At 40.5% G+C, this 22,766-nt stretch overlaps 2 protein-coding genes across 2 annotated transcripts; both read left to right on the top strand.

Annotated features, from left to right (window-relative positions):
• Positions 1 to 1,100: 1,100 nt before the first annotated feature.
• Positions 1,101 to 9,646, top strand: LOC119415795 (copper chaperone for superoxide dismutase). Its single transcript, XM_037682970.1, has 8 exons — positions 1,101 to 1,200; positions 1,410 to 1,482; positions 2,766 to 2,903; positions 3,960 to 4,134; positions 5,098 to 5,158; positions 7,143 to 7,220; positions 7,295 to 7,398; positions 9,281 to 9,646. Exons 1-8 carry the CDS (start codon positions 1,177 to 1,179, stop codon positions 9,438 to 9,440), a joined length of 813 nt encoding a protein of 270 aa, XP_037538898.1. The 5' UTR covers positions 1,101 to 1,176; the 3' UTR covers positions 9,441 to 9,646.
• A 2,174-nt stretch (positions 9,647 to 11,820) lies between these two features.
• rbm14b (RNA binding motif protein 14b) lies at positions 11,821 to 22,483 on the top strand. Its single transcript, XM_037682982.1, has 4 exons — positions 11,821 to 11,883; positions 20,168 to 20,520; positions 20,900 to 21,932; positions 22,093 to 22,483. The coding sequence occupies exons 2-4, from the start codon at positions 20,172 to 20,174 to the stop codon at positions 22,400 to 22,402; spliced, it is 1,692 nt and encodes a 563-aa protein (XP_037538910.1). The 5' UTR covers positions 11,821 to 11,883; positions 20,168 to 20,171; the 3' UTR covers positions 22,403 to 22,483.
• The last annotated feature ends 283 nt before the right edge of the window (positions 22,484 to 22,766 follow it).

Raw genomic sequence — 22,766 nt, forward strand, 5'->3', positions numbered from 1 at the left:
ATGGGAAGACGCTTGTAATATGGAATATGTAATTTCTTGTAAATCTGTAAATTTTCCAAAAAAAAAAGGTACTCTTTACAAACTTCAAACTTATATTTTGGTCTTTGTTGTTGTTTTGAGGAACTTTCTGCCAAGTATGAATCATTTAGTTTCTTTTCTTGTGTCATTTTTTTTTTTTTTTTGTCACAGTAAATATTTGTTTCCATCTCAAATAAGACATAAATGAAGCAAAGAAATTATATTTATTAACTAAATGCATATACTTGTTTTTTTTCCCCACATCATTCAACATCTGGAAACAAAGTATACTTTTGGTTTTCTGTAAATATGTAGTAAAAGTACACAACAAGAGTACAACTTATTTTCTGCTCGACTCACACCAAGCAAACACTCAGTAGTGTTTGTTTTGTATTTTTTGACAAACAAGGGGCTTAACATTATTCCAGGGGGAACATCAGTACTATTTAGGCCAATGGGAACGTTCCAGGTGGGACTTCTACCTCTAACATTTTCTGATTTGTCGAGAATTGCTTGGTGTTTTCTTTCTACCCCCTGTAACAATATATTGGACAGTCCATCACAAGTCCAACACAAAGAGAAGACGGACAACTGTAACGGCTAACACTCACTCCAAAAGACTTTAAAAACAAAGAAATGACAATAAGACAGTCAGTTTTACAGATATTGTGCTAAAACCTAGAGTGATAGTAGCTGAGAGTGATCCACAACACATATGTCAAGGGTTACACATGGTGCATGGTCTTGGCTTGAAACTTCAGCATGAAATGTGGGAGTTAACACTTTTTGTCTGTTAGCAAAATATCTCATGAACCGCTGAATAAATTTTAATGAGGCACTCAAAGAGTATAGAATAGACTTTATCTATTTGTTCCAAATCCGGTAAAATTGTAAAGAGTATCAAAACGAACAACAGCACATGCTATTTTAAATGGAGCAGAATCAGCAGATACAGATGCTAACTCTAAACAGAAGCATTAGTTGTGTCTTTCTGCAGTACCGGAGAGTGGACACATGGTGGCAGCACCGCGCGGCAACGACGCCTATTCAAACATGGCGGCTACAATCATCTCTAGGTTCATTTCCGTTTCCAAAAAACTGGGAAATACTCTGATTAAGTCCGGTTTTGTGGCCCAGGCGGCTACCTTTAGCCTCAACATGGATTCGGACCGTCCAACCAAGGTTTGGCAGTTTATTCACGAGGTGTTAATATAGTATTTACTTTATTCACAACGCTGTTTTACAGCTTTAAAACCAGAAATATGATTAATATAAATTCATCCTGCGCTGTTTGAAAATAACGGGCTGCGCTAAAGCGCCACAGCAGTGGCTATGGGTTAGTTATGGTAATCTAGTAGCAAGTGTTTAATTGTCAGGTTTGTCCTCCACAGCTGGAGTTTGCGGTGCAGATGACATGTGAGAGCTGTGGGGAGAAAGTTCGAGCAGCTTTGGAGGGTAAACCAGGTGAGGAGGATAAAAAAAATTAAATGTAATCCGCGTTGTTGTGTCTTATGCTGCGTTTCAATTACCTCGGACATCTGACAGTCGAAAAACCGGTGACTTGCCATGGGTGTGCTAACTAGGCTAACTATCATTAGCAAAACAAGTAAATAAATAGTTGTTTGTTTTGTTTTTTTCGCATTCAGAGATTCAAACCCTCTGTACCAACATGTTAGCTTAAAGTGGTTAATGCAACCTGAACGAAGTGAAAATAAATAAAAAGTGTTATTCTGTTTTTGAACCCAGAAATTCCGACGTTTGGGTGTAAACAGAACGCACCATAAGGCTCAGTTGCTTTTGGGATCATTTATTTACTCCAATGTTGTTTAAGTATCTTCTCGTTTGTTCATGTTTTTATTGCATAGCAGTTCTATGTTGTCATTTACACCTATAAAACAGCTTTTTAAAATGTATATATGTGCATGCAATAATAGATGGATAGATACTTTATTAATCCCAGGGGAAATTTTGAGACATCCAGTAGCATGCATGTATATACATATGCATATGTACATGTATATATATACACACACATACACATCCATAAGTGTCAGAATACACGAAAATCCGTTTCTGTTTTGGTTCTGCCCTGCAGTTGCACCTTTATTTGCACTGTCGCCTCACGCCGTACTGATTTAATCTGATGTATTCTTTGTTACTAATGCAGAGAAATACAACACATTTAGTCCCATTTGTCTCAGTGAGCTGCCCAATTTTGAATGATAATCATTAATGAAGTTTCTAAGATTGAACCAAAAAAAACAACTTAATTCACAGAGTAAATTTAATTCAATTGGAGTCGACTCTGTTTGTCTGTTTGCAAACTATCATGAACCACGTGATGGATTTTAATGAAACTATTGGAAGTATTTAGATGTGCATCTACACCTGATTAACTTTTGGAGTCAGCCCAGTTCAGCACAGCTGTCACAGCGAAGAACGTCGCTCTAACTCGGTCAGTCTTACAGATATTGAGCTAACATTTGGTGTGTTTGTAGCAGAGACTAACCCCCAATCGTTGAGACTATACTGAGAGCACATAATATTTAAAACGTAATGCAAAGCGGCATGTGGTATGCATTCCTTGTAAGAATGCTAGTTTTATTTTAAAAGCTAACGGTGCTAACAGGTATACTTTCACCGTTTACAAACAGCACAGAACAAGAGGCAGCTGTCCTTGTAGACCTGACAAAAGGACGAGGGACATTTCTTTGTGTGACGTAACGTTTGCCGTGGTGTGTCTGCAGGAGTGAGGTCTGTCAGTGTCGACGTGGGTAAAGAGGAGGTTCTGGTGGAGTCGGCTCTGACCAGCAGCGAAGTCCAGGCTCTGATCGAAAGCACCGGCTACAGAGCCGTGCTGAAGGGCATCGGGGGATTGGAGCAAGGTGAGGGCCAACAAGAGAACAAGTTGTGACCGTGACTCTACATACCTCTCTTCTGTGCATTTACCAACAACACCCACACGAATCAAAGATCAAAATCCAGCTTTACAGTTCACTCATCATGACTATTAGCATTTTTGAAATGCTTGAAACTCTGGCGCTGGCGGCCAGAAGTCAGAGTCAGAGATTCTTTATTTGTCATTCGCATCACATGTGGTACATGTAGTGGTAGGGCTGGGCCATATCATATCGTTCACGATAACACCGGTAAAAAAGAAAAAACTTGCCCGGGAAAATAAATGATATCATGATATGCTAATTTCATGACATAAATATGTCATCCCACCACGCAGCAGGTTACGCTGCATTGAAGGCGTGAGCGGAGACGTCTGAGCTGAGCTGTTTGTCCCAACAGTTTTTGAGCCGGTCAGACGTCGCTTTTAGCATTTTAGCTAGCGCGCTGCTAATTTGGAGTTAGGTCAGTGCAGACGGGTGGGGCGGGGGTGCGCGCAGCTCGGTTCTGTTGACGCGGCGGGGCACCCCGCTTGTATAACGGCAGGGGAAACCACTTGGTCTACAGTGTCTGAGCATCCAGCAAAGTTCAGTCAGGTTCTCTGGATGGTTGCTTTTTTTGTTGAGACGTTTTGTCCTTCATCCCAAGGATTTCATCAGTCAGAGGAGCCACAACAAACTCAGTCCCACAAGCAGCACGCTTGCATAATGGTACCAGTTTGATGGTGATAAAATGGTTTCTGGGGCCCGCCCTCTCCCCTGACTCCTCTGAGACAGCTATAGCTAAAGTGGCTAAAAGCATCAAAGTTCATGCTCAGTAATCCAGGAAGAAAATCCAACAAAGTTCAGTCAGGTCACGTTTTGAACCACTTTGGCTCTGGCTGCCTCAGAGGAGTCGGGAGAGGGCGGACCCCAGAAACCATCTTATCACCAGCAAACTGGTTGGTCCACTATGTGAGTGTGCTTTTATTATTTATTTATTTATTTGTGTACATTTGTCTTTACACATCCGTTATGATTTCTCCGTCCTGTGTGTGTTTGTAACAGACCTGGGTGCAGCCGTGGCCATGTTGTCTGGAGCAGGATCGATTCAGGGTGTGGTGCGCTTCCTGCAGCTCTCTGAGGAACTCTGTCTGATCGATGGGACGGTGGACGGGTTGGAGCCCGGGCCCCACGGTCTCCACGTCCACGCCCTGGGGGATCTCACGCAGGACTGCCTCAGGTGGGGCTGTTGTTTCAGGGAAGCTTGATCAGGCTGGACTGCAGGTTGAGCATCCTCTGCCGAGCGCCGACGCATGTTTGTTACGCAGGAAAACCAAAAAAAAAAAAAAACGGAGAAGATCAAATTAGCAAAATGTAACGGTTCTAAAATAAGACATGATGTTTAAGATTTAAAGCAGAAACCAGAGGGTGGAGAGCGTCTTTTAAAGCCGATATTTTGTTTCTATTCGAATCAAACGCATTATAAAACTGAGTTTAAGGTCAATTTTATTTCAAGTTGTAATAATATTAGAGGAATGGAGCTCCAACCTTTTTATTGTTACCTTTCTTTAATCAGAGAAAACTTGGTATAATTAGAGCTTGCTGGCATATGATGGGCGATAGTGTTTTTGCCTGTTTGCATACACTTTTTGTTTGTCTGTTACTAAAAATAGTCACAAACTGCATGGATTTTATTGAAACTCTTGAGAACTTGTTTTATTTTGAAGTGTCTGGCAGTGTGTTTCCCTTCAGTGTATGAAAGGCCTTTAACTTAAAAGTGAAACATTCCCTGTTAGCTTGTTAGCAGTTTATTTTTATTTTGTTAACAGTCGTCGTCGTATTGCATCAGATGTTTCAGTGGGTTTCAGATAGGGGGAGCGCTTCAGGGCTGGACTCTCATGGGACTAATGGAAATCTTTTAGGAAGCTGCTGGTCTTTGGGGATGTGAAAAGCAGCGAGCCGTCAAAAATAAAAACGGAGTCCTGGTGTAATTCATCAGCAGTGACGGAGTCAAATGAAGGTCAGGAGTAGAGAAAAGCACAACTTTACAACAGAAAAGTGGAACCAGGGAGGTTTGCCATCTCATTTGTAGCTCCACTGCTAAAACATTTCTCTGTTCTAGTAACAGGAAATGACATCATCTGTGACAAAACTTGCATTAGGTCGGCCAAAACGGCATAATAAAACTTTGTTTTTGTTGCAGTTGTGGCGAACACTTCAATCCATTTAATAAACAACATGGAGGCCCAGCTGACTCTGAAAGGGTACTTCTTTCTTCTTTAAAGCTTCATGACTTCTTGTACCATTGTTTAGCTTTCAACGTGGGCATCATGACAGACTGATCACTATGACGTCCTATTATAGACTGTATAGCAAATAAACTAGATAAATTACATTTCTTGTGAAAATGCAGTGTGAATGCTGAACTTGCTGAAAAACAGCTGAAATTAGTTTAAACAAATTCTGAAATGTAGCTGAAATGGAAGAACAAGACTAAATTAGCAGAAGAAAGCAGAACACATTTTCTGAATGAGGTTTATGTCAGCAGAAATAATCACAAAAATGAGGAAATTAGCACAAAAAAGCTGAAATTTGCAACAAAACAAAAAAAAGCTGAAAAATAGCTGAAAAGGCAGAAAAAGGCTTAAATTACCAAAAGGAAGTGGAAAGAGCACATTTTTGCTGAATTAGGCTGAAAAAAGTTAAAATTATTGCAAAAATGTGAAATTAGCTGAAAATGCTAAAATTGGCATTAAACAGCTAAATAGTAGCTGAAATAACCAAAACTAGCTGAAATAAGCTTAAAGGAGCATAACAAGCTGAAATTAGCAGAAATAATTTAAGTTAAAAAATTGCAGACCAAAAAAACTTGGAATGTCTGAAAACGGCTGAAATTAGCTAAAAAAAAATGCTAAAAAGGTAGCTGAAAAAGCTGAAATTAGCAAAAGAAAGCAGAAAGAACATGTTTGCCCGATTAGTCTGAAAGAAGCAGAAATGAGCACAAACAAATTATCTGAAAAAAGCTGAAATTAGGGGGGAAATGCTAAAAAGTAGCTAAAAAAGCAGAAATAAGCTTCAATTACCAGAAAGAAGTGAAGAGAGCACATTTTTGCTGAATTAGGCTGAAAAATGTTTAAATGATTGCAAAAAATTGTGGAATTAACAAAAAAAAAAAGCTAAAATTAGCATAAAACAGTTCAAATGTACCTTAAATAGCAGAAGAAGCTGAAACTTGCCTAAATAAACTGAAAGGAGCATAAGTTGATATTAGCAGAAATAAGTAAGAAGAAGCACAAAAATGTAGTTAGCAGAAATAATCTAAAGGATCAGAAAACAGCAGAATAGCTGCTTAAATTAGCTGAAAGTTGCTGGAAAAAAATTAAAATTTGCACAAGGAAGCTGAAAGCAGCTGAATCAGAAGAAAATGTGAAAGGAGCAGTAAAATGTTGTAAAAACATCTGAAGATTTGAAGGATGGAAAATGAGCTCAGTTCATTTTCTATGAGGAAAAAGTGGCAGAAAAGGCTAAATATTTCAAAAAGCTAAAGATGCACCAATATCAAAATTCATTGCAACCTTCTCCTGAACCAGCTGAACATTTTTATATATATGTTGAAAAAGCACAAAAATTGTGGAACAATAAAAATGGATCACAATAGTGTGAATGCTTCATAAACATTTACACAATCACTGTAACGTGCCGGTGGATGAGCCAAAATGCTGAAAAAATCTCAGATATTCTGACATTGATGTGAATAAACTTGTCAATTCTCTTATGTGAATTATTCTCTTAACAAAAAATCACAAGTTTGCAAGAAAAGTCAAGTTTTCCATGATTTAAAAACAACACTTCACAATTTGTGAGATTAAAAGTCACACAGCTGTAAACTTGCAAGAAGAGCATCTAGATAACATGAAGCACATACATTTTTAAGGAAGACTCACAAAATTGATGAAGAAATGAATATCCCAAGTTTTTTTTTTTTTTTTTGTAATATATGACAGTAACATTAAACTTCCTGAGAAACTGCCCCGCCCACCAGCTCCTTTTACTAATTTTATTTATGTCGGCCCTTACTCTGTCATACTTTAAATCAGCTGATTTTAGAGATTCAAACGTGAGTTCTGTCTGAATCTCCATCCTTCCTACATTCTCTTTATTTTCTATCGTTGCAGTTCGTCACATCATGTTTGTGCCATGATGTCCCATGGTGATTGTACTGGTTTGCACATGTGCTATTTCTTACAGCATGTAGGTGACCTGGGGAACGTTGTGGCTGGACCAGACGGCAGAGCTTCGTTCAGATTAGAGGATGCTCAGGTTAAGGTAAGATGAAAATACACACACACGGAGACATGTGTGGTCCTGATGGAGGGTAACAGCATGCCTTTGTTCGGCAGGTGTGGGATGTTATTGGTCGATCTCTGGTTGTTGATGCAGGAGAGGATGACCTGGGTCGGGGCAGCCACCCTTTATCTAAACAAACAGGAAACTCTGGTGAAAGGTGCGTACGTGAAGTTTCGGCTGTTTGCTTTGTTTGTTTATTTAGTTACAAATTTATTATTTTCTGTCAGAAGCTTCTAATTCTAATATTGTCATCTTACGAGATATTCTGGGTTATCTTCGTGAGAGATTTTTTGGGCACAGTTAAATTTCATAATTTTGTTGTAATTTGCTCCCTGCTGTTTCCCTGCTCTAAACGCTTGGCCACGCCCACTTCTCCACTGCAGAGCGGAGATATGACACGCTGCAGGAGAAGCTTCCTCCTGCAGCTGTGGGCTGCACGCAGGTGCTAAATAATAAAAAATAATTTATTTTTAATAAAAAATCCATGCCCATCATGCGGCTCATCCATCAATCAGCCAATTGTGTGTCGATCTTATTTTGAAAAACAGCAATAGAGAGCGTGTCCGTGAAAAACGAACCCCGAAGTAGTGAGGGACTACTGTATATCAAAAAAATTTGAACATCATGAATCTTTTTTATTGTCAGTCATTTTAGAAAGTGAAACTATTACATAGATCCATTACACACAGTGAAATATTTCCAGCCTTTTTTCTTGTAATTGTGAAGATTATGGCTGACAGGTAATGAAAAGCCAAAACTCAGAGACTCAAAATTAGAACGTTGGGAAGAGGAAACTACAAGTTGACTCTTCCCAACGTTCTAATATATAGGAGAAACGACATATTCATGAATTTTTTTCCCATATTTATAAACCAATTTTTGGCTGAGATTTGACCATTTCCATTCACTTTTACTGGGAAAAAAATAAAAAAAAGAAGAAGAAGAGCAGTACCACTTTCAGCCACTTGATGGGAGCAGAGTAGTAATAGGAGTATGGCATGTTGTTGTATCATGTAATAGGTAAACGTGGCTATAATGACAAATACAAAAAAGTTCAAAACAAAAACAACTGGACTTTATTTATTATACTTTCTTGTTTTTTTCTTGAACTTTTTTGAATTTACCATGTCCTGGATGACTGAGAATCTTCACCAGCTATTAATGACACATTCGGCCTGCCAAAGACTCCCCACCTTTGTTCTGCTCGCTACTTGGAACCGTCAAAACCAGCTGCACAGCCCCGGCGAAATGCAGCTACTTTGACCATTAAAGTGCATTTATTAAGCAAATGTTAGACGTAAGACACACCTTTGCTATCATTTCGAGCAAGCAAATAATTGTTTAGGTGCTTTTCTTGTTAATTTTCGATTATACAAGTAGCGTTCCTCCCTCCTTTTTTTTTCCTCCCTGTCCGCACGCTCCCGGGAGCACTTCAGCAGCAAAAGTATTTTTGAAATTCAGCTGATTTGACCATTAAAGTGCATTTATTAAGCAAACGTTACACTGAGAGACACATTTACTATAATTTCGAGCAAACAAATAATTATTTAGGTGTTTCTCTTGTTAAATTTGCACAGCGACTCGTCGCGTGCACGCGTTTACTTCTGCGTATTGGGTTTTGAAATAAAGCTGATTTGACTGTCAAAGTGCATTTATTAAGGAAAAGTTAGACTGAAACACACATTTAATATAATTTTGAGCAAACAAATAATTGTTTTTAAGTGTTAATCTTGTTAAATTCTCGTTAATGTCCTCCCGTACATGCGACCGCCATTTGGCAGCCCATTGGTTTTTGGCACAATGGTCCACATTTCCAGGTTGTCACAGCTGACGCGTAACAAACGCAACGCGTCAGCGGTGACGCATAATAGATGCGACGTATATAGTGAAGCAACATATTTATGGATTTTTCCACTTTATTAGACAAATCTAGACTGATGCAACTTATAGGGCAGTGTGATGTGTATGGTGGAAATTATGGTACTTATTTTTGTATTGGGGTACAATTTCAGTAATTTATCTGCACCTTTGCTATGCAGGTTAGCCTGTGGGATAATTGCCAGATCAGCGGGACTTTTCCAAAACCCCAAGAAGATCTGCGCCTGCGACGGGGTCACGCTGTGGGAGGAGCGAGACCGGCCGATAGCCGGGGAAGGCCGGAGCAAGGCCAACCCTGACATGCCTTCAGCGCACCTCTGACTCTCGGACACAGACTTGGAGAGGTGGCCCTGTGGAGGAACGTTGTGTAGACTGTGGGGGGCGGAGCTTAAAACTTGAACGGGAGCTCTTGAGGTTTCCAGAAAAATGAACTTGTTAAAATCGGATTACGTTGCACTCACAGTTTTGTACTCTGGAGGTTTCAACAGAACCAAAGCCGTCTGCAGTGTGGGTGAACGTATTCCGTTAAGCTTCGGAGGGACACTTTCAGTTTGCCCTTTAATGTTTCACTGGCACACGTCCGGTTTAAGGTTTATTGGAGACAAAATGCCTTCACAAACTGTCTTATTGTGACCAAAACTAAAACCGTAAAGGTCAGAATGGTCAGTTGGAAAATGTGCCACGGTCTAGAACAGTGGTTCCCAACACTGGTCCTTGTGGAACACCATCCTGCATGGTTTAGTTGCTTCTCTGCTCCAACACACCTGATTTGAATGAACGGATGATTAACAGGCTTCTGTAAAACTTGAGAAAGTAATTTAATCACTGAATCAGGTGTGTTGTAGCAGTGAAACGACTAAAACATGCAGGATGGTGTTCCTCAAGGACCAGTGTTGGGGAAACGCGGATCTAGAGTACCAAAAACAAACAAAAAATCACAGATTTTTACTTACAGCTTCACAAATAAGCACATTTGTACTTAAGTTCATTTGAATGATTTTGTTTTGAACGTCATCCAAACCTGAAACAGAAAGCGACTGAACTCATTTGTTCACCTAAAGTTCATTTAGTGGCTCGAAGAAAAGATAAGAAAATGAACAGAATAGGAAAGCAACTGCACTTTTCTGCCATTTTTTATTTTTCCGTTGAGCGTTGAGTTTATGAATTGCTGCTGCAGCCATCTTTAGAGCCATAAATTAACGGGAGCAGTGCTTTTGTTAAAGTGAATGTATTACAAGAACTGACTGTCAGTTGATGAAAATATCAATATTAGGATGTGTGGGCTGTGATGGCTCCATCAGGGTGCGTGTAACGCTCTTTTTCCATCGATTTGTCCAAATTTGAGCATTTTTCTTGTTCTGCTGATGCCTTAATAAGATTATTGAATTTCCCTAAAATGATTTAATTGTATTTTTTTTTCCTTTTGTGCTGCTGAATGCAACTTGATGGCTGCAGATGATTGACCTCATTAATGATCAGTATATTCTTTGTGGCGTTAAATAGTTTTTATGCCCCTGGATGTCTATGACTCTACATGTGTCTTCTTTCTGTATGCGTTTATTTTTGCAGAATAAATTATCAGATTACTGAAGCTCTGTTCTTTGAGTTTACTGTTAGTGAAATTTTCACAAAGGCATAATAAAATTTAAAACGATTACCTAAAATTTTGTACAACTTTAAACTATTAAATTCCTGTAATTTTTTTTAAAAAGTTTTATTTCTAGCTAGGATCATGTGTTAGCATGGAGGGGAAGAGTCCTAAAACTACTATTGGACCAGACTATGACGAGTTCTCTGTCTGGCTTCAACTTCCATGTTCTGGTCCCATTGCTAAATTTTATATATATATATATATATATATATATATATATATATATATATATATATATACATACATACATATACATTATTTATTAGTAGGAACTACTTTGTGGGCGAATGAAAACCAACCCTTATGTGCCAGCGCCTTTTATTTCTCAATCAAAGAGCCATTTGCATCAGGTGAGATATTAATTGTTTGAATCTCCATCATAATAATCTGAGTTTTGACTTTAATTAAAGCCAGAATAGGATGCGAGATAAAGTTCATTTGACAGCCTAATGCATCTGTCCAAGTTTGATTCTTTGTGGATGGATTGCTAAACAGACACTGGAACATTTTTATTATTTATGACATTTGGATTCTTTATTCTATATTTGACCTCACATCACCACCATTAAAAGTGGTCTGAATCAACCTACACAAGGTGAGGTCAGTGAACAAGGCTAGGCTGATTCTGGCAGATCCCGATCACCCACTCCATGGTGAGTTCAGGTTGCTTCCATCTGGATGCAGGCATCTGCTGCCCAGGTAGGATGAACAGACTGAAAAACGAACAATGATGATTTGTCTTAATGTCTAGTATGGATGGTTTGTGTGTCTACTGACTGTGAAGCAAATTTCCCCTCGGGGAAAATAAAGATTCTTGAACTCAGCACAGAAGTGTGAAGTTTTGAGTGTGAAAAATGCTTGAAAACCGTCATATAATTTAGGTCGCCCTGCTCTTTCCGGCGCTTGTTGCAGCTGTGTCTGCTCGGCAGCCCTCATCGGCTGTAGATGAGGACTCTGAGGGGGTTTGTGAGGGTGCAGTGGAGTTATTTCCTGAGGATTCAGCATCATCCTCCTCCAGCAGCAGCAGCAGTCCTCCTCCCCCTCTGCAGCAGCAGAATGCCCGACGTTCAAACGGAAGCAGGCGCTACCATTTTGAAACGCGGCACCGCTTAGGTAAGATGGTAGATACCTTCATTTAACCGCTCCTTTCTGCTCTGTTACTACCAAACGTGTTGAATGGTTGTTGTTTTAACTCGATATGTGTTAAAAAGTGAGTCTTCCTTCACGGTTTTGTCGTTTTTGCGACAGACTTGCCGAACCGTGTTGTTGTTGCTCGTGTTGCGCTGCATTCACTGCTGCGCGGAAAAAAATGTGATTGTCCGTTCATTGTTTTGATCTATAATCGCAAATAAGTCACCCTTATTAGTTATTGATTATTAATGTTTGCTGTCGGGTTATTCGAGGTGGGCTAAATGTCCGGAATGTTGCGTTTATTTCCACTTGGCGGCTTGTTTTGCTTTCCAGCATCGTTTTTAGTTCTCCATTCACATCCAGTTTAAAAAAAAAACAGCTGTCTAATAACTGATTTTACTCGTTTTAAACCTTTTTTAAAAAACATTATTAATGACGGCAGCAGAGAAAATGTGTTTACTCAGCGTCGTGCTGCGTCGACAGAAATCAGGTTTCCCCTCTTTAGTTATTATTCCTGAAAATGAGCCCAGTCAGTGTTGATAAAGCAGCAGCCATTCTCACACAGAAAAAGCTTTTTTTCTTTAATGCATCTTTTGCAGCTGCAGCTTTTGGTGGAGGTCTTCAGCTGCAGCTAGCTGAAGCCTAACCAGAAAATAGAAGTGTCCTCCTCTGGTTACATGTTCTGCGTTTGCCCTTTTGATTTACAGCCCAACCCATAAAAAGTTGTTTAAGTTGGGAAAAGGAAAGGTGTCCAGAAGAAAATCTTCAGTTTTAGTCTCCTTGATGACTGAAGGGAGTTCAAATCCTTTGCTTTATTTCACTGAAGAAGCTGAAACTTGGTTGCTAAAAGTATAAACAAGCTAAAATATAAAGCAATCAAAATGCTACATAAAAGCCAAAGTTAGTGAAACGCATGCAAAAAGTTGTAGCTTAAGCTAAAAGTAGGAAGTTGTGGCTAAAAGCTTGAAAGAAGCTAAATTCTAACTTAAGTATGCAAAATGTTAGCTCAAAAACAAAGTAGCAACAGGCTAGCTAAAAACTAAATGTAGCAAGTGATGGCTACAAACTTCACAAGCCTTAACTACACCATAAAAGAAACAAAGCTAGCTAAAATCAGCAAAAGCTTAGATAAAAGATAGAAGTATCAAAATGGTAACTTAAACTTAAATGTAGCAAAAGGCTAACTAAAAGCTGAAAGTAGCAAGTAGTAGCTGGAAGCTAAAAAGGAACAAAATTCTAGCAGTACAAAGCAAAGAAAAGCAACAAATGCTTGTTTAAAGGTAAAGTATCAAAAGGCTAGCTAATATATCACAAGGCTATCTAGAAGTTAATGTAAAGCACATATCTAAAAGTAGCTTAAAAGGTAAAGTATCAAAAGGCTATAAAATATCCCAAGGCTATCTAGAAGCTCAAAGTAAAAAAAATATTATTTAAAAGTAGCTAAACACAAGCTAAAAGTTAAAGTATCAACAGGCTAGTTAAAATATCACAAGGCTATTTAGAAGTTAATGTAAAACATCTATCTAAAAGTAGCTAAACACTAGTTAAAACAGCTAACACACTAGTTAAAAGTTAAAGTATCAAAAGGCTAGCTAAAATAACACAAGGCTATCAAGAAGCTCAAAGTAAACACGTATATCTAAAAGTAGCAAAGCTAGCTAAAAGTTAAGTATCAAAAGGTTATTTAAGAGTCCAAAAAGACTATGTAGAAGTGAACGGCAGCAAAAGCCTTGCTAAAATTAGCTAAATTATAGTTAGAAGCTAAAAGCAGGTAAGCTATAGTAGCCAAATGGTAGCTGATAGTATCACATTGTTAGCTAGAAGCTAATAGTAAAAAAAGTCTAGCTAAAAGCTAAAACAGACAGAACAATAAGTAAAAGCACAAGTAGCAGAGGTGTAGCTAAAAACTAAAAGCTTTAAAAGACAAAAATATAGCAATAAGCTAAAGAATATTTCAAAGACAACAATGGATTTTGGACAAATAAAGATATAGCAGCGTATTTTTATGGGGAAAACACTTGTAAGTGAAATTTAAATATTTTGAAAAGTGTAAAAGTTGCAAAAAAAAGTTACGTCACTCATTTCCTGAAGGTGTTAAAAGTTTCAATACAAGTGACTAAAGTAGCACGAAGTTTCCAGAAGTAGTTAGATTGCAAAATAATGTACAAAAATAAAAAAAGAACTGAGTCAGCGTTCGTTCAATTTGTTACATTATTCTGTGTGTCAATAAGTTAATGTCTTTCATGTAAAATCAATGGGCAGGGTGTCAGTGCACCCTTAAAACTTCTGAAGTTCTTCATTCTATCTAATGTTAAGGCCTTAAAATGTCTTCAGTTCATTAAAATTGTGTAAGCTGGCCAACAAATGAAGAGAACGAGAGTCACAGTTTGACCCGGTCAGAGCAGAGCAGGTGGGTCGTGCTGGCTGATCCACAGCAGGTGGCTTGTTCGAGACAGACTGCAGGTGAGAGCACCAATCGGTGTTTCCTGGACTATTTTCCTAGGACATCCTGCTACACTAATTGAATCCCTAACTAATTAAATTAAATGGGGTGGGGGATGGGCATTAAGGTAATTAATGTACATTAACTTACTTAATTAACTTATTCCATTAATTAATGCATTAATGTAACAAGTTATTAAACGTCTACTTATTAAACATATGTGTTCACACATGACCAATTTACTGCAGCCGGGGGAGATACCAGAACTGATGCACTGTTACTCCCACCCCGTCTCTCCGACCTCCTCGGGACTTTTGTTTCTAGAAGTGTAACTTTGTAATAAATGTTAATGTGTTCATGGTGTTTATCATCGTACAGACATGTACAACTTGCACATGTGATTGAACTTCTGGTCTTTGTGAGAGAGAGGGGGGGAGAATGTGCGCTCAGGCTGAGTGTTTTTCACATTGATGCTGGCTGTCTGCTGTTTTAGTTCTTATATATTATTGCTAAAAGACCAATACGTATATGCCCCAGACAGATGATACCAAAGATGTCTCTGTTTAAATTTAATTTTATTCCCTAAACTTACAACGTTCTCTCTGTGAGAGTCAGTTTCAGGTGTTTGTAATTTATCGTAAATATCTTCAAAACTCAATTCTACACGGTGTTTTACCGGAAAAGTTTTCTGTCAATTTTTTTTTTCAGCTTTAATCCCTGGGACTTTTTAATCTCATATACCGTATTTTCCGCCGTAAACGTCGCTCCACCCTATAAGTCGCATCAGTGCAAATATGTCTAATAAAGTGGAAAAATCCATAAATAGGTCACTGTATACGGCGCATCTTATGCGTCATCGCTAGGCCTGTCGCAATAAATCAATTAATCGCATGATAAATGAAAATTATCGACCTCGTTTTCGTTTATCGGCTTTATCATTTCTTCATGTCTCTCTCTTTCTACTGAAGACACTGGATGACAAAAAGCTCAACTCCGGTGCTCTTCACTGACCCCTCCCTTTCTCTTTAAAATCTGTTTTAACCGCACAAAATCGCGTTTGTGGATCGTTAAAGCAGCTAAGCTGAGAAGCTAAGCTACGAGCTAAGCTAACAGGCCGACCTCGGGGGGGGAACCCTCCGTCTTGTTGAAGCTTCAAAATTCATGGTTGAAACCCAAGCCCTTTGTGAAAAATTTGTTTTTTCTCGGAAAAGAAAGACTTGGTTTACTGATTTTTTATTTTTTATTAAAAGCTTTGTGTGAAAAATGCTATGCTAAATAGTTCAAATCACACAGAGCGTCCGCCATTTTGAGAACCGAAAAAAATTAATGAGACAGCCCATGTCACATCAAGGGGGCCTGCCTCCCATTTTTCTTAAAGAAACATGCTGCTCACTCCCTCACTATCCATCCTTTGGTTCAAACTGTCTTATACTGCCATCTGGTGGTCAAAAAAGGTACTACAGTCAAAACAAATTAACCAACATTTCTTCTTAAATTTGACAATAATTACTAATTCATGTCAAATTTCAAACAATATTTTAGTTTATTGTAATAATTTCAGAGACAATCGCCCAGCAAAATTTGTTATCGTGACAGGCCTAGTCACCGCTGACGCGTTGCGTTTGTTACGTGTCACCGCTGACAACCTGGAAATGTGGGCCATTGTTGTGCCAAAAATCGATTGGCTGCCAAATGGAGGCCGCTGGGGCGTGCACAGGCGGACTTTAACAAGAATTTACCAAGATTAACAATTAAAAACAATTAGAAACAAGGAGGAACGCTGCGCATTTCTTAGAAATTTAACAAGCTAAGCACCTAAAATAGTGATTTGTTTGCTTGACATTATAGTAAAGGTGTGTCTCAGTTGAACTTTTACTTAATAAATGCACTTCAATGGTCAAATCGGCTGCATTTCGCTGGGACGGCGCAACGAAATGAAGCTGATTTGACTGTCGCTCCAGGCGAGGTGGACGAAGGTGGTATTCTATGGCAAGCCGATTGTGTCATTAATAGCCACTTTTACCTATTCCATGATACAACGACATGCTATACAACTCTGGCGCCATCTAGTGGCTGAAAATGGAAGTTTTCAATATTTTTGTCAGTATGAATGAAAATGGTCATATCTCAGCCAAAATTAGTTTATAAATATCGGGGGGAAAAATCCATAAGTACGTCGCTTCGGCGTATAAGTCGCAGGGCATGCAAATTATGCAAAATAATGCGACATACAGGGCGAGAAATACGGTATGTCTCGTAGAACATCTCTGTCTTTCAAAGGTTTTGCATCGAGTTGCGTGCAGATTCTTCCTTGCATTCTGAACTTGCATTTTTTTTAATCCAGTCTATGGTTCAAACCGACTGTGACTCGAGGCGACTGGCTATTCTGTTACTAAATCATGTGTTGGTGCAAATGTATCAACAGTTGCCTGGGCAACGTCTTTGTGTATGAAGACAAAACTGGAGATAAAGACACAGATGAGCCTCATACCATGAATGTATTTAGTAGGTCTTTTTTTGTTGGATGTTTCCAACCAAATCACTGCACTTGTACATACAAATGTTGAACCAGAGAGCACTGAGTATCACTTTATGTTCAATAAACTGAGAAAAACTAAACTTGAATATGTCTCATTGAGTGACACACTGCTTGGTTGTGTTACATACAATCCCCTATATTTATATTTTTTTCTGTCTAAAATTTTTATTCATGGTGGCATTAAAGGTCTTAAGTCTTAAATTTGACTTGCTGAAACCTGCAGATACCCTGAATGAATTACTAACTTGATGTTCTGCTGTTTTCCTTTGTCCCCTGTGGATGAGTGTGACTAATAGTTGTGAGGGTGATCTCGACGAGGAGGAGGTTAAAATCTGTAAGGTTTCAATCACAATGTCCTCGCTGCAAAAATAAATCCGATCACATAAATCTTTCCAGCTGTTATCTCATCTGTCTGTGGAAAGCTCAGAGGCAAATGACCTGCGTGTTTACTGAGAAATTTGAATAATGTTCTTCCTGCTCATTTGTGCTTGTGTGTGATGGAGCATTTCATTTAATCAGATTAATGATTTGTGGCTCACTTCTTCTGCATTAAAAGAGAGATTCTGCCCATTTTTGGAATTTTATCATATTTATTATGAGGAGGGACAAGGTTAAAGCTGTTTTGGTCAAACCTTGTATACAATTTAATTTTAATTATAATAATTATAATAATATTTTATTCAGAATAGAACACAAATCACAGATCAAAAGTTTAAACTGAGAGAATGTATCATTTTAAGGGAAAAATCTGTTTCCAAATTTCATGGCGTCAACAAATCCCAAAAAAGTTGGGACAAGTCCATTTTTACCACTGTGTGGCATCCCCCCTTCTTCTTACAACACTCAACAGACGTCTGGGGACAGAGGAGACCAGTTTCTCAAGTTTAGAAATAGGAATGCTCTCCCATTCATGTCTAATACAGGCCTCTAACTGTTCAATCGTCTTGGGCCTTCTTTGTCGCACCTTCCTCTTTATGATGCACCGAATGTTCTCTATAGGTGAAAGATGTGGACTGCAGGCTGGCCATTTCAGTACCCGCATCCTTCTCCTACGTAGCCATGATGTTGTGATTGCTGCAGAATGTGGTCTGGCATTATCGTGTTGAAAAATGCAGGGTCTTCCCTGAAAGAGATGAAGTCTAGATGGGAGCATATGTTGTTCTAGAACCTGAACATAGTTCTCTGCATTAATGGTGCCTTTCCAGACATGCAAGCTGCCCATGCCACAAGCGCTCATGCAACCCCATACCATCAGTGATGCAGGCTTCTGAACGGAGCGTTGATAACAACTTGGGCTATCCTTGTCCTCTCTGGTCTGGATGACATGGCGTCCCAGTGTTCCATAAAGAACTTCAAATCGTGACTCATCTGACCACAGAACAGTCTTCCATTTTGCCACACTCTATTTTAAACGACCCCTGGCCCAGTGCAAACGTCTGAGCTTGTGGAGCTTGCTTAGAAATGGCTTCCTCTTTGCACTGTAGAGTTTCAGCTGGCAACGGCAGATGGCACGCTGGATTGTGTTCACTGCCTATGCTTTCTGGAAGTATTCCTGAGCCCATTCTGTTATTTCCTTGACTGTGGCATTCCTGTTTGAGGTGCAGTGACGTTTAAGGGCCCGGAGATCACGAGCATCCAGTAGAGTTTTACGGCCTTGACACTTACGCTTTGCTGACACGCCTACTGGATTGATTGACAGGTCGGAAAAAATAAAAAAAAGCGAGCGCTGCCAGCCACAGCGGTGTTCTTTGTTTATATGTTGTTAATAAAAAGATCTAAAAAAAAAAACAGGGAGTGCTAGCTCTGCAGCTTACACATCAGACCAGCCCACCAGGAAATCTCCAGACCCTCCCGCAGCCACGCTGGACCTGAGTTTAATTCGCTCGTGACAAATTCCTTCATTTCTCACCATTTCAGTCATTGCATCAACGGAGGAGGAAGAGATCACTGTCTCTTGACAAAAAAACAAAAGAAAAGGCCAGATCAGGGATGAAGAAGGGGAATATAATACATTGGTGTCGCATACGAAACAGTCTGTCGCTGGGCAGTTTATTGTGCGACACCGCGTACGCGTATGCGGTCGTAAAAATTGGAGCTTTGCACGGACATGCCCTGGGGGGTACGCACGTACCTCTGCGTATGGATGTACGCGGCAGTATACTGGGGGCTTTAGACATACCATATTTTCCGCCGTACATGTCGCACCGCCCTAAGTCGCATCAGTCCAAATATGTCTAATAAAGTGGAAAAATCCATAAATACGTCGCTTCGCCATATATGTTGCATCTATTATGCTTCACCACAGACAACCCGGAAATGTGGGCCAATGTTGTGCCAAAAATCGATGGGCTGCCAAATGGCGGCCACGGGAGTGTGCACACGAGGACTTTAACAAGAATTTAAGCAGATTAACACTTAAAAACAATTGTTTGTTTGCTTGAAATTAAAGCAAAGTTGTGTCTCAGTCTAACGTTTCCTTAATAAATGCACTTTGACAGTCAAATCAGCTGTATTTTCAAAAGCCGATACGTGAAAACATGAATGTACAGAGGGCGACTTGCTGTCCATTTATTTGAAATTTAACAAGATAACCACCTAAAACGATTATTTGTTTGTTTGACTGTATAGTAAAGGTGGGTCTCAGTTGAACTTTTACTTAATAAATGCACTTTGACGGTCAAATCAGCTTCATTTCGCTGGGACGGCGCAGCGAAATGAAGCTGATTCAGTTGCTCCAGGTTGACGATGATGGCAGGCTTTGGCAAGCCGATTGTGTCCTTAATAGCCACTTTTACCTATTACATGATACAATGCCATGCCTTACTACTCGACTGCCATCTAGTGGCTGAAAATGGTAGTATTCAATTTTTTTCATTCAGAATGTATGAAAACAGTCATATCTCAGCCAAAAATTGGTTTATAAATATGGGGGGAAATCCATAAATACGTCGCTTCGGCATATAAGTCGCAGGGCATGCAAATTATGCAAAAAACCTGCAACTTATAGGCCGAAAAATATGGTAAAATATACATCTCCAAACAGAAGTAGTTCTAAGAGCTATCTATGACTGTCAATATATAGTTCATAACTTTTCTATACAACTTTTAAGTGGCTATTTTTTTATGTGAAGGCTATCGGTCTACCTTGTGCTTTATATTTGGCTCTTTAGTCTATGAGGTCATCCACAAGCATCGCCAGATACGTGAATGCACTCTGTTTTAAGCTCTGACAAAAGCACTCCAACACTCTTTTTTTGTTTGTTTGTTCTTGTCTTTTTCTGCAGCGCCATGGATAAGAGCCACACAGTGAAGCTCTTTGTAGGCAACCTGGCTCTGGACACCACTCAGGAAGAGCTGTCGGCCATCTTTGAACCATACGGCCAGGTCGTCAGCTGCAGCGTGCTGCGACAGTTTGCGTTCGTACACCTGCAGGGTGAGGGGGCTGCTGATCGAGCCATCCGAGAGCTCAATGGGCGTGAGTTCCGCGGTCGTAATTTGGTGGTGGAAGAGTCGAGGGGAAGACCGTTGCACTCCACAAAAGTGTTTGTGGGTAATCTGAGTGGGATGTGTACCACTGAAGACCTTAAGCAGCTGTTCCAAACATTTGGGAAGGTTCTTGAATGTGACAAAGTCAAAGGTATATAAAAAATGTATTATCATTTTAATTATTATTATTACCTTATTAGCACTAAGCTTAGCAATGTACCAGATATATTTAGCACAAACAATTTGTCTCCCTTTCTTTCTTGGATTTACCATGTCCTGGATGACTAAGAATATACTCCAGCAAGTCATCCTGTCTTGTACCATTTTTAACTAATGAGAGTAGATCAGGGTTCTTCTTTTTTTTTAAAGAAAGGAGCTGAAACTGCATTCAGACAGGTTTCATGAAGAGGTGCAACCAATGCCCTGTTGGGGGAAAAAAAATAATATTTTAAAATCAAAGAACGTACATTTCTACAACCAAAATGCCTGAACATGGACAATGACCATGAGAACTGTCTTTTCTTCTGCAGGCTATGCCTTTGTTCATATGGAAAATAAAGAAGATGCTCTTCAGGCTATTGAGGCTCTGCATGGCACCTCCTTCAAAGGTCGACCCCTGTCTGTAGAGCTATCAAAGGTCCAGCCCAGTAAGCAGACCCCTACAGGGAAAATCCCGTGTGTGAACTGTGGGAAGCAAGGCCACTACGCTGGAGAATGTCCTGTGGGTAAACCTTCTCTGGAGCAGTACCAGAGTCAGGCAGCAGTCCTGGCTGCTGCTGCCGCTGCAGCTGCCGGCTTACCTCTACAGGTACAACAGAGCGTGCACAATTCAGTCTACAACACCTCCACCTTTGACCCGACATACGCAGCTCTCACAGGGATTACCACTGGCACACGTACTGATGGAAACCCAGTGAACCCAGCTGTTTATGGTGCTCTTGCCAGTCAGGTGTATGGTGCCAATGTTGCCAGTCAGCTCTATGGGACGGTGGCTAGTCAAGCAGCTCTTACATCAGGGGCTACACAGGTATACAACTCAATGCCCAATATCTATGGCCAGGTGGCTGCGTCTCCAGCAGCGGCTGCTGCTGCTGCCGCTGCCGCCTACTCAACTCCAATGTACACCCAGACTATGGCCAATCCTGCTGTCTACCTGGCTGCTGCTCCAGGAATAGAAATGCCAGCAGCAGCAGTCAATCCTGCTTACTCTGTAGCTCCTGCAATTTATGGTGCTGCTACACCAGCCTACGCCCACATCAGCGCCATGGGAGCAGCAGACCCTACTGCAGCCCTCTTCGAGGCAGCCAGGCAGGTTCATTACTTTGCCCAAGGGCAGCATGTTGTGGCCGAGCAGCAGTCTGCTGCTGCAGCCGCAGCAGTAGCAGTGGCAAAGTCTGGTGAGAGGGACCGCAGTCCCCTACGGAGGTCAGCGCCTTTACTACCAGACCCTGTGATGAAGCCATTTATATACCAGAGGGCCAAACCACGCAGGCCCCTGCTCCCCACACCTGCTGGCCGTGCAGCTGAAGAGGCTGTAGAAGTTGCAGAGGACCCCATGGCTAGGTAAGACATGATTGTTCACTGGTTAGGTAGGACCATTCAAACATCAGTCTGTTTTAACACCTGTTGGGTGGTTTTTCTCCTAACATTTAAATTATTGTTAGGGTTTTATACATTCCTGAACTTTATTATTTATTTCCCACCTTACTCTTTTCCACTTTAGATACTACGCGGAGTACTACCAGCAGCTGCAGCAGTACTCCCAGTTCCAGTATGCCTACCCACAGAGCACAGTGACAGCCATTGCTGGAATGCCGATGGTCCCAGCAGTTCACGGCGTACCTGCGTTGTCTGCCCAGCCGGTTGCTACGTTGGAAGCGCTCAGGCCAGTGGTCCCCACTGCTGCGGCAGTGGCAGCCGCTATCGCTGCGCCCAGGGTGTATGAGCCGCCGTTGCCGCCGCCCACACGCAAGGAGGCCATCCTCCACCGCCCCGAACTCTCCCTTCACACACCTGATCCCCCCTTTCGATAGTTGCACTCAACTCTCTGCCCCCTTCCTCTCCCTTTCTGCCCTGAACCCCTCCTGACATACCTTTTTCCACTCAAACTTGACCACCGCTGTATGTATGTTTGTGTGTGTTTGTGTTCCTGGGGACTCTCAAGTGTGCAAGCTGGGCATTTTAAATGGGGGCCCTTTGGTTTGTCAATGTGCTTCACGAGGGACTTGGATCAGCTAACCTTGGTCCACTTTGCACACATGCAGTGCAGCCTGAAAGGGAGGCTCTCATCTGTTGTATGGGCATTCTTTGTGCTTCTTTCTTTTACCTTTTCATTGTGCCAGTCTCACACTTGTGCCAGTATTGGGCTGACCCAGTCAGTTATTTGAAATGCCTTTA

The sequence above is a fragment of the Nematolebias whitei genome, chromosome 1 (genome assembly GCF_014905685.2).
Source record: "Nematolebias whitei isolate Nwh7 chromosome 1, NemWhi1, whole genome shotgun sequence".
Lineage (NCBI taxonomy): Eukaryota > Metazoa > Chordata > Actinopteri > Cyprinodontiformes > Rivulidae > Nematolebias > Nematolebias whitei.

Bases quoted from the DNA above. Each gene is read 5' to 3' on its own strand.
- rbm14b (XM_037682982.1), top strand. From the start codon at position 20,172: ATGGATAAGAGCCACACAGTGAAGCTCTTTGTAGGCAACCTGGCTCTG. The intron at 20,521-20,899 runs GTATATAAAAAA...TTTCTTCTGCAG, and splicing joins TGAATGTGACAAAGTCAAAG to GCTATGCCTTTGTTCATATG. The intron at 21,933-22,092 runs GTAAGACATGAT...TTTCCACTTTAG, and splicing joins GCAGAGGACCCCATGGCTAG to ATACTACGCGGAGTACTACC.
- LOC119415795 (XM_037682970.1), top strand. From the start codon at position 1,177: ATGGATTCGGACCGTCCAACCAAG. The intron at 1,201-1,409 runs GTTTGGCAGTTT...TGTCCTCCACAG, and splicing joins ATTCGGACCGTCCAACCAAG to CTGGAGTTTGCGGTGCAGAT. The intron at 7,399-9,280 runs GTGCGTACGTGA...TTTGCTATGCAG, and splicing joins ACAGGAAACTCTGGTGAAAG to GTTAGCCTGTGGGATAATTG.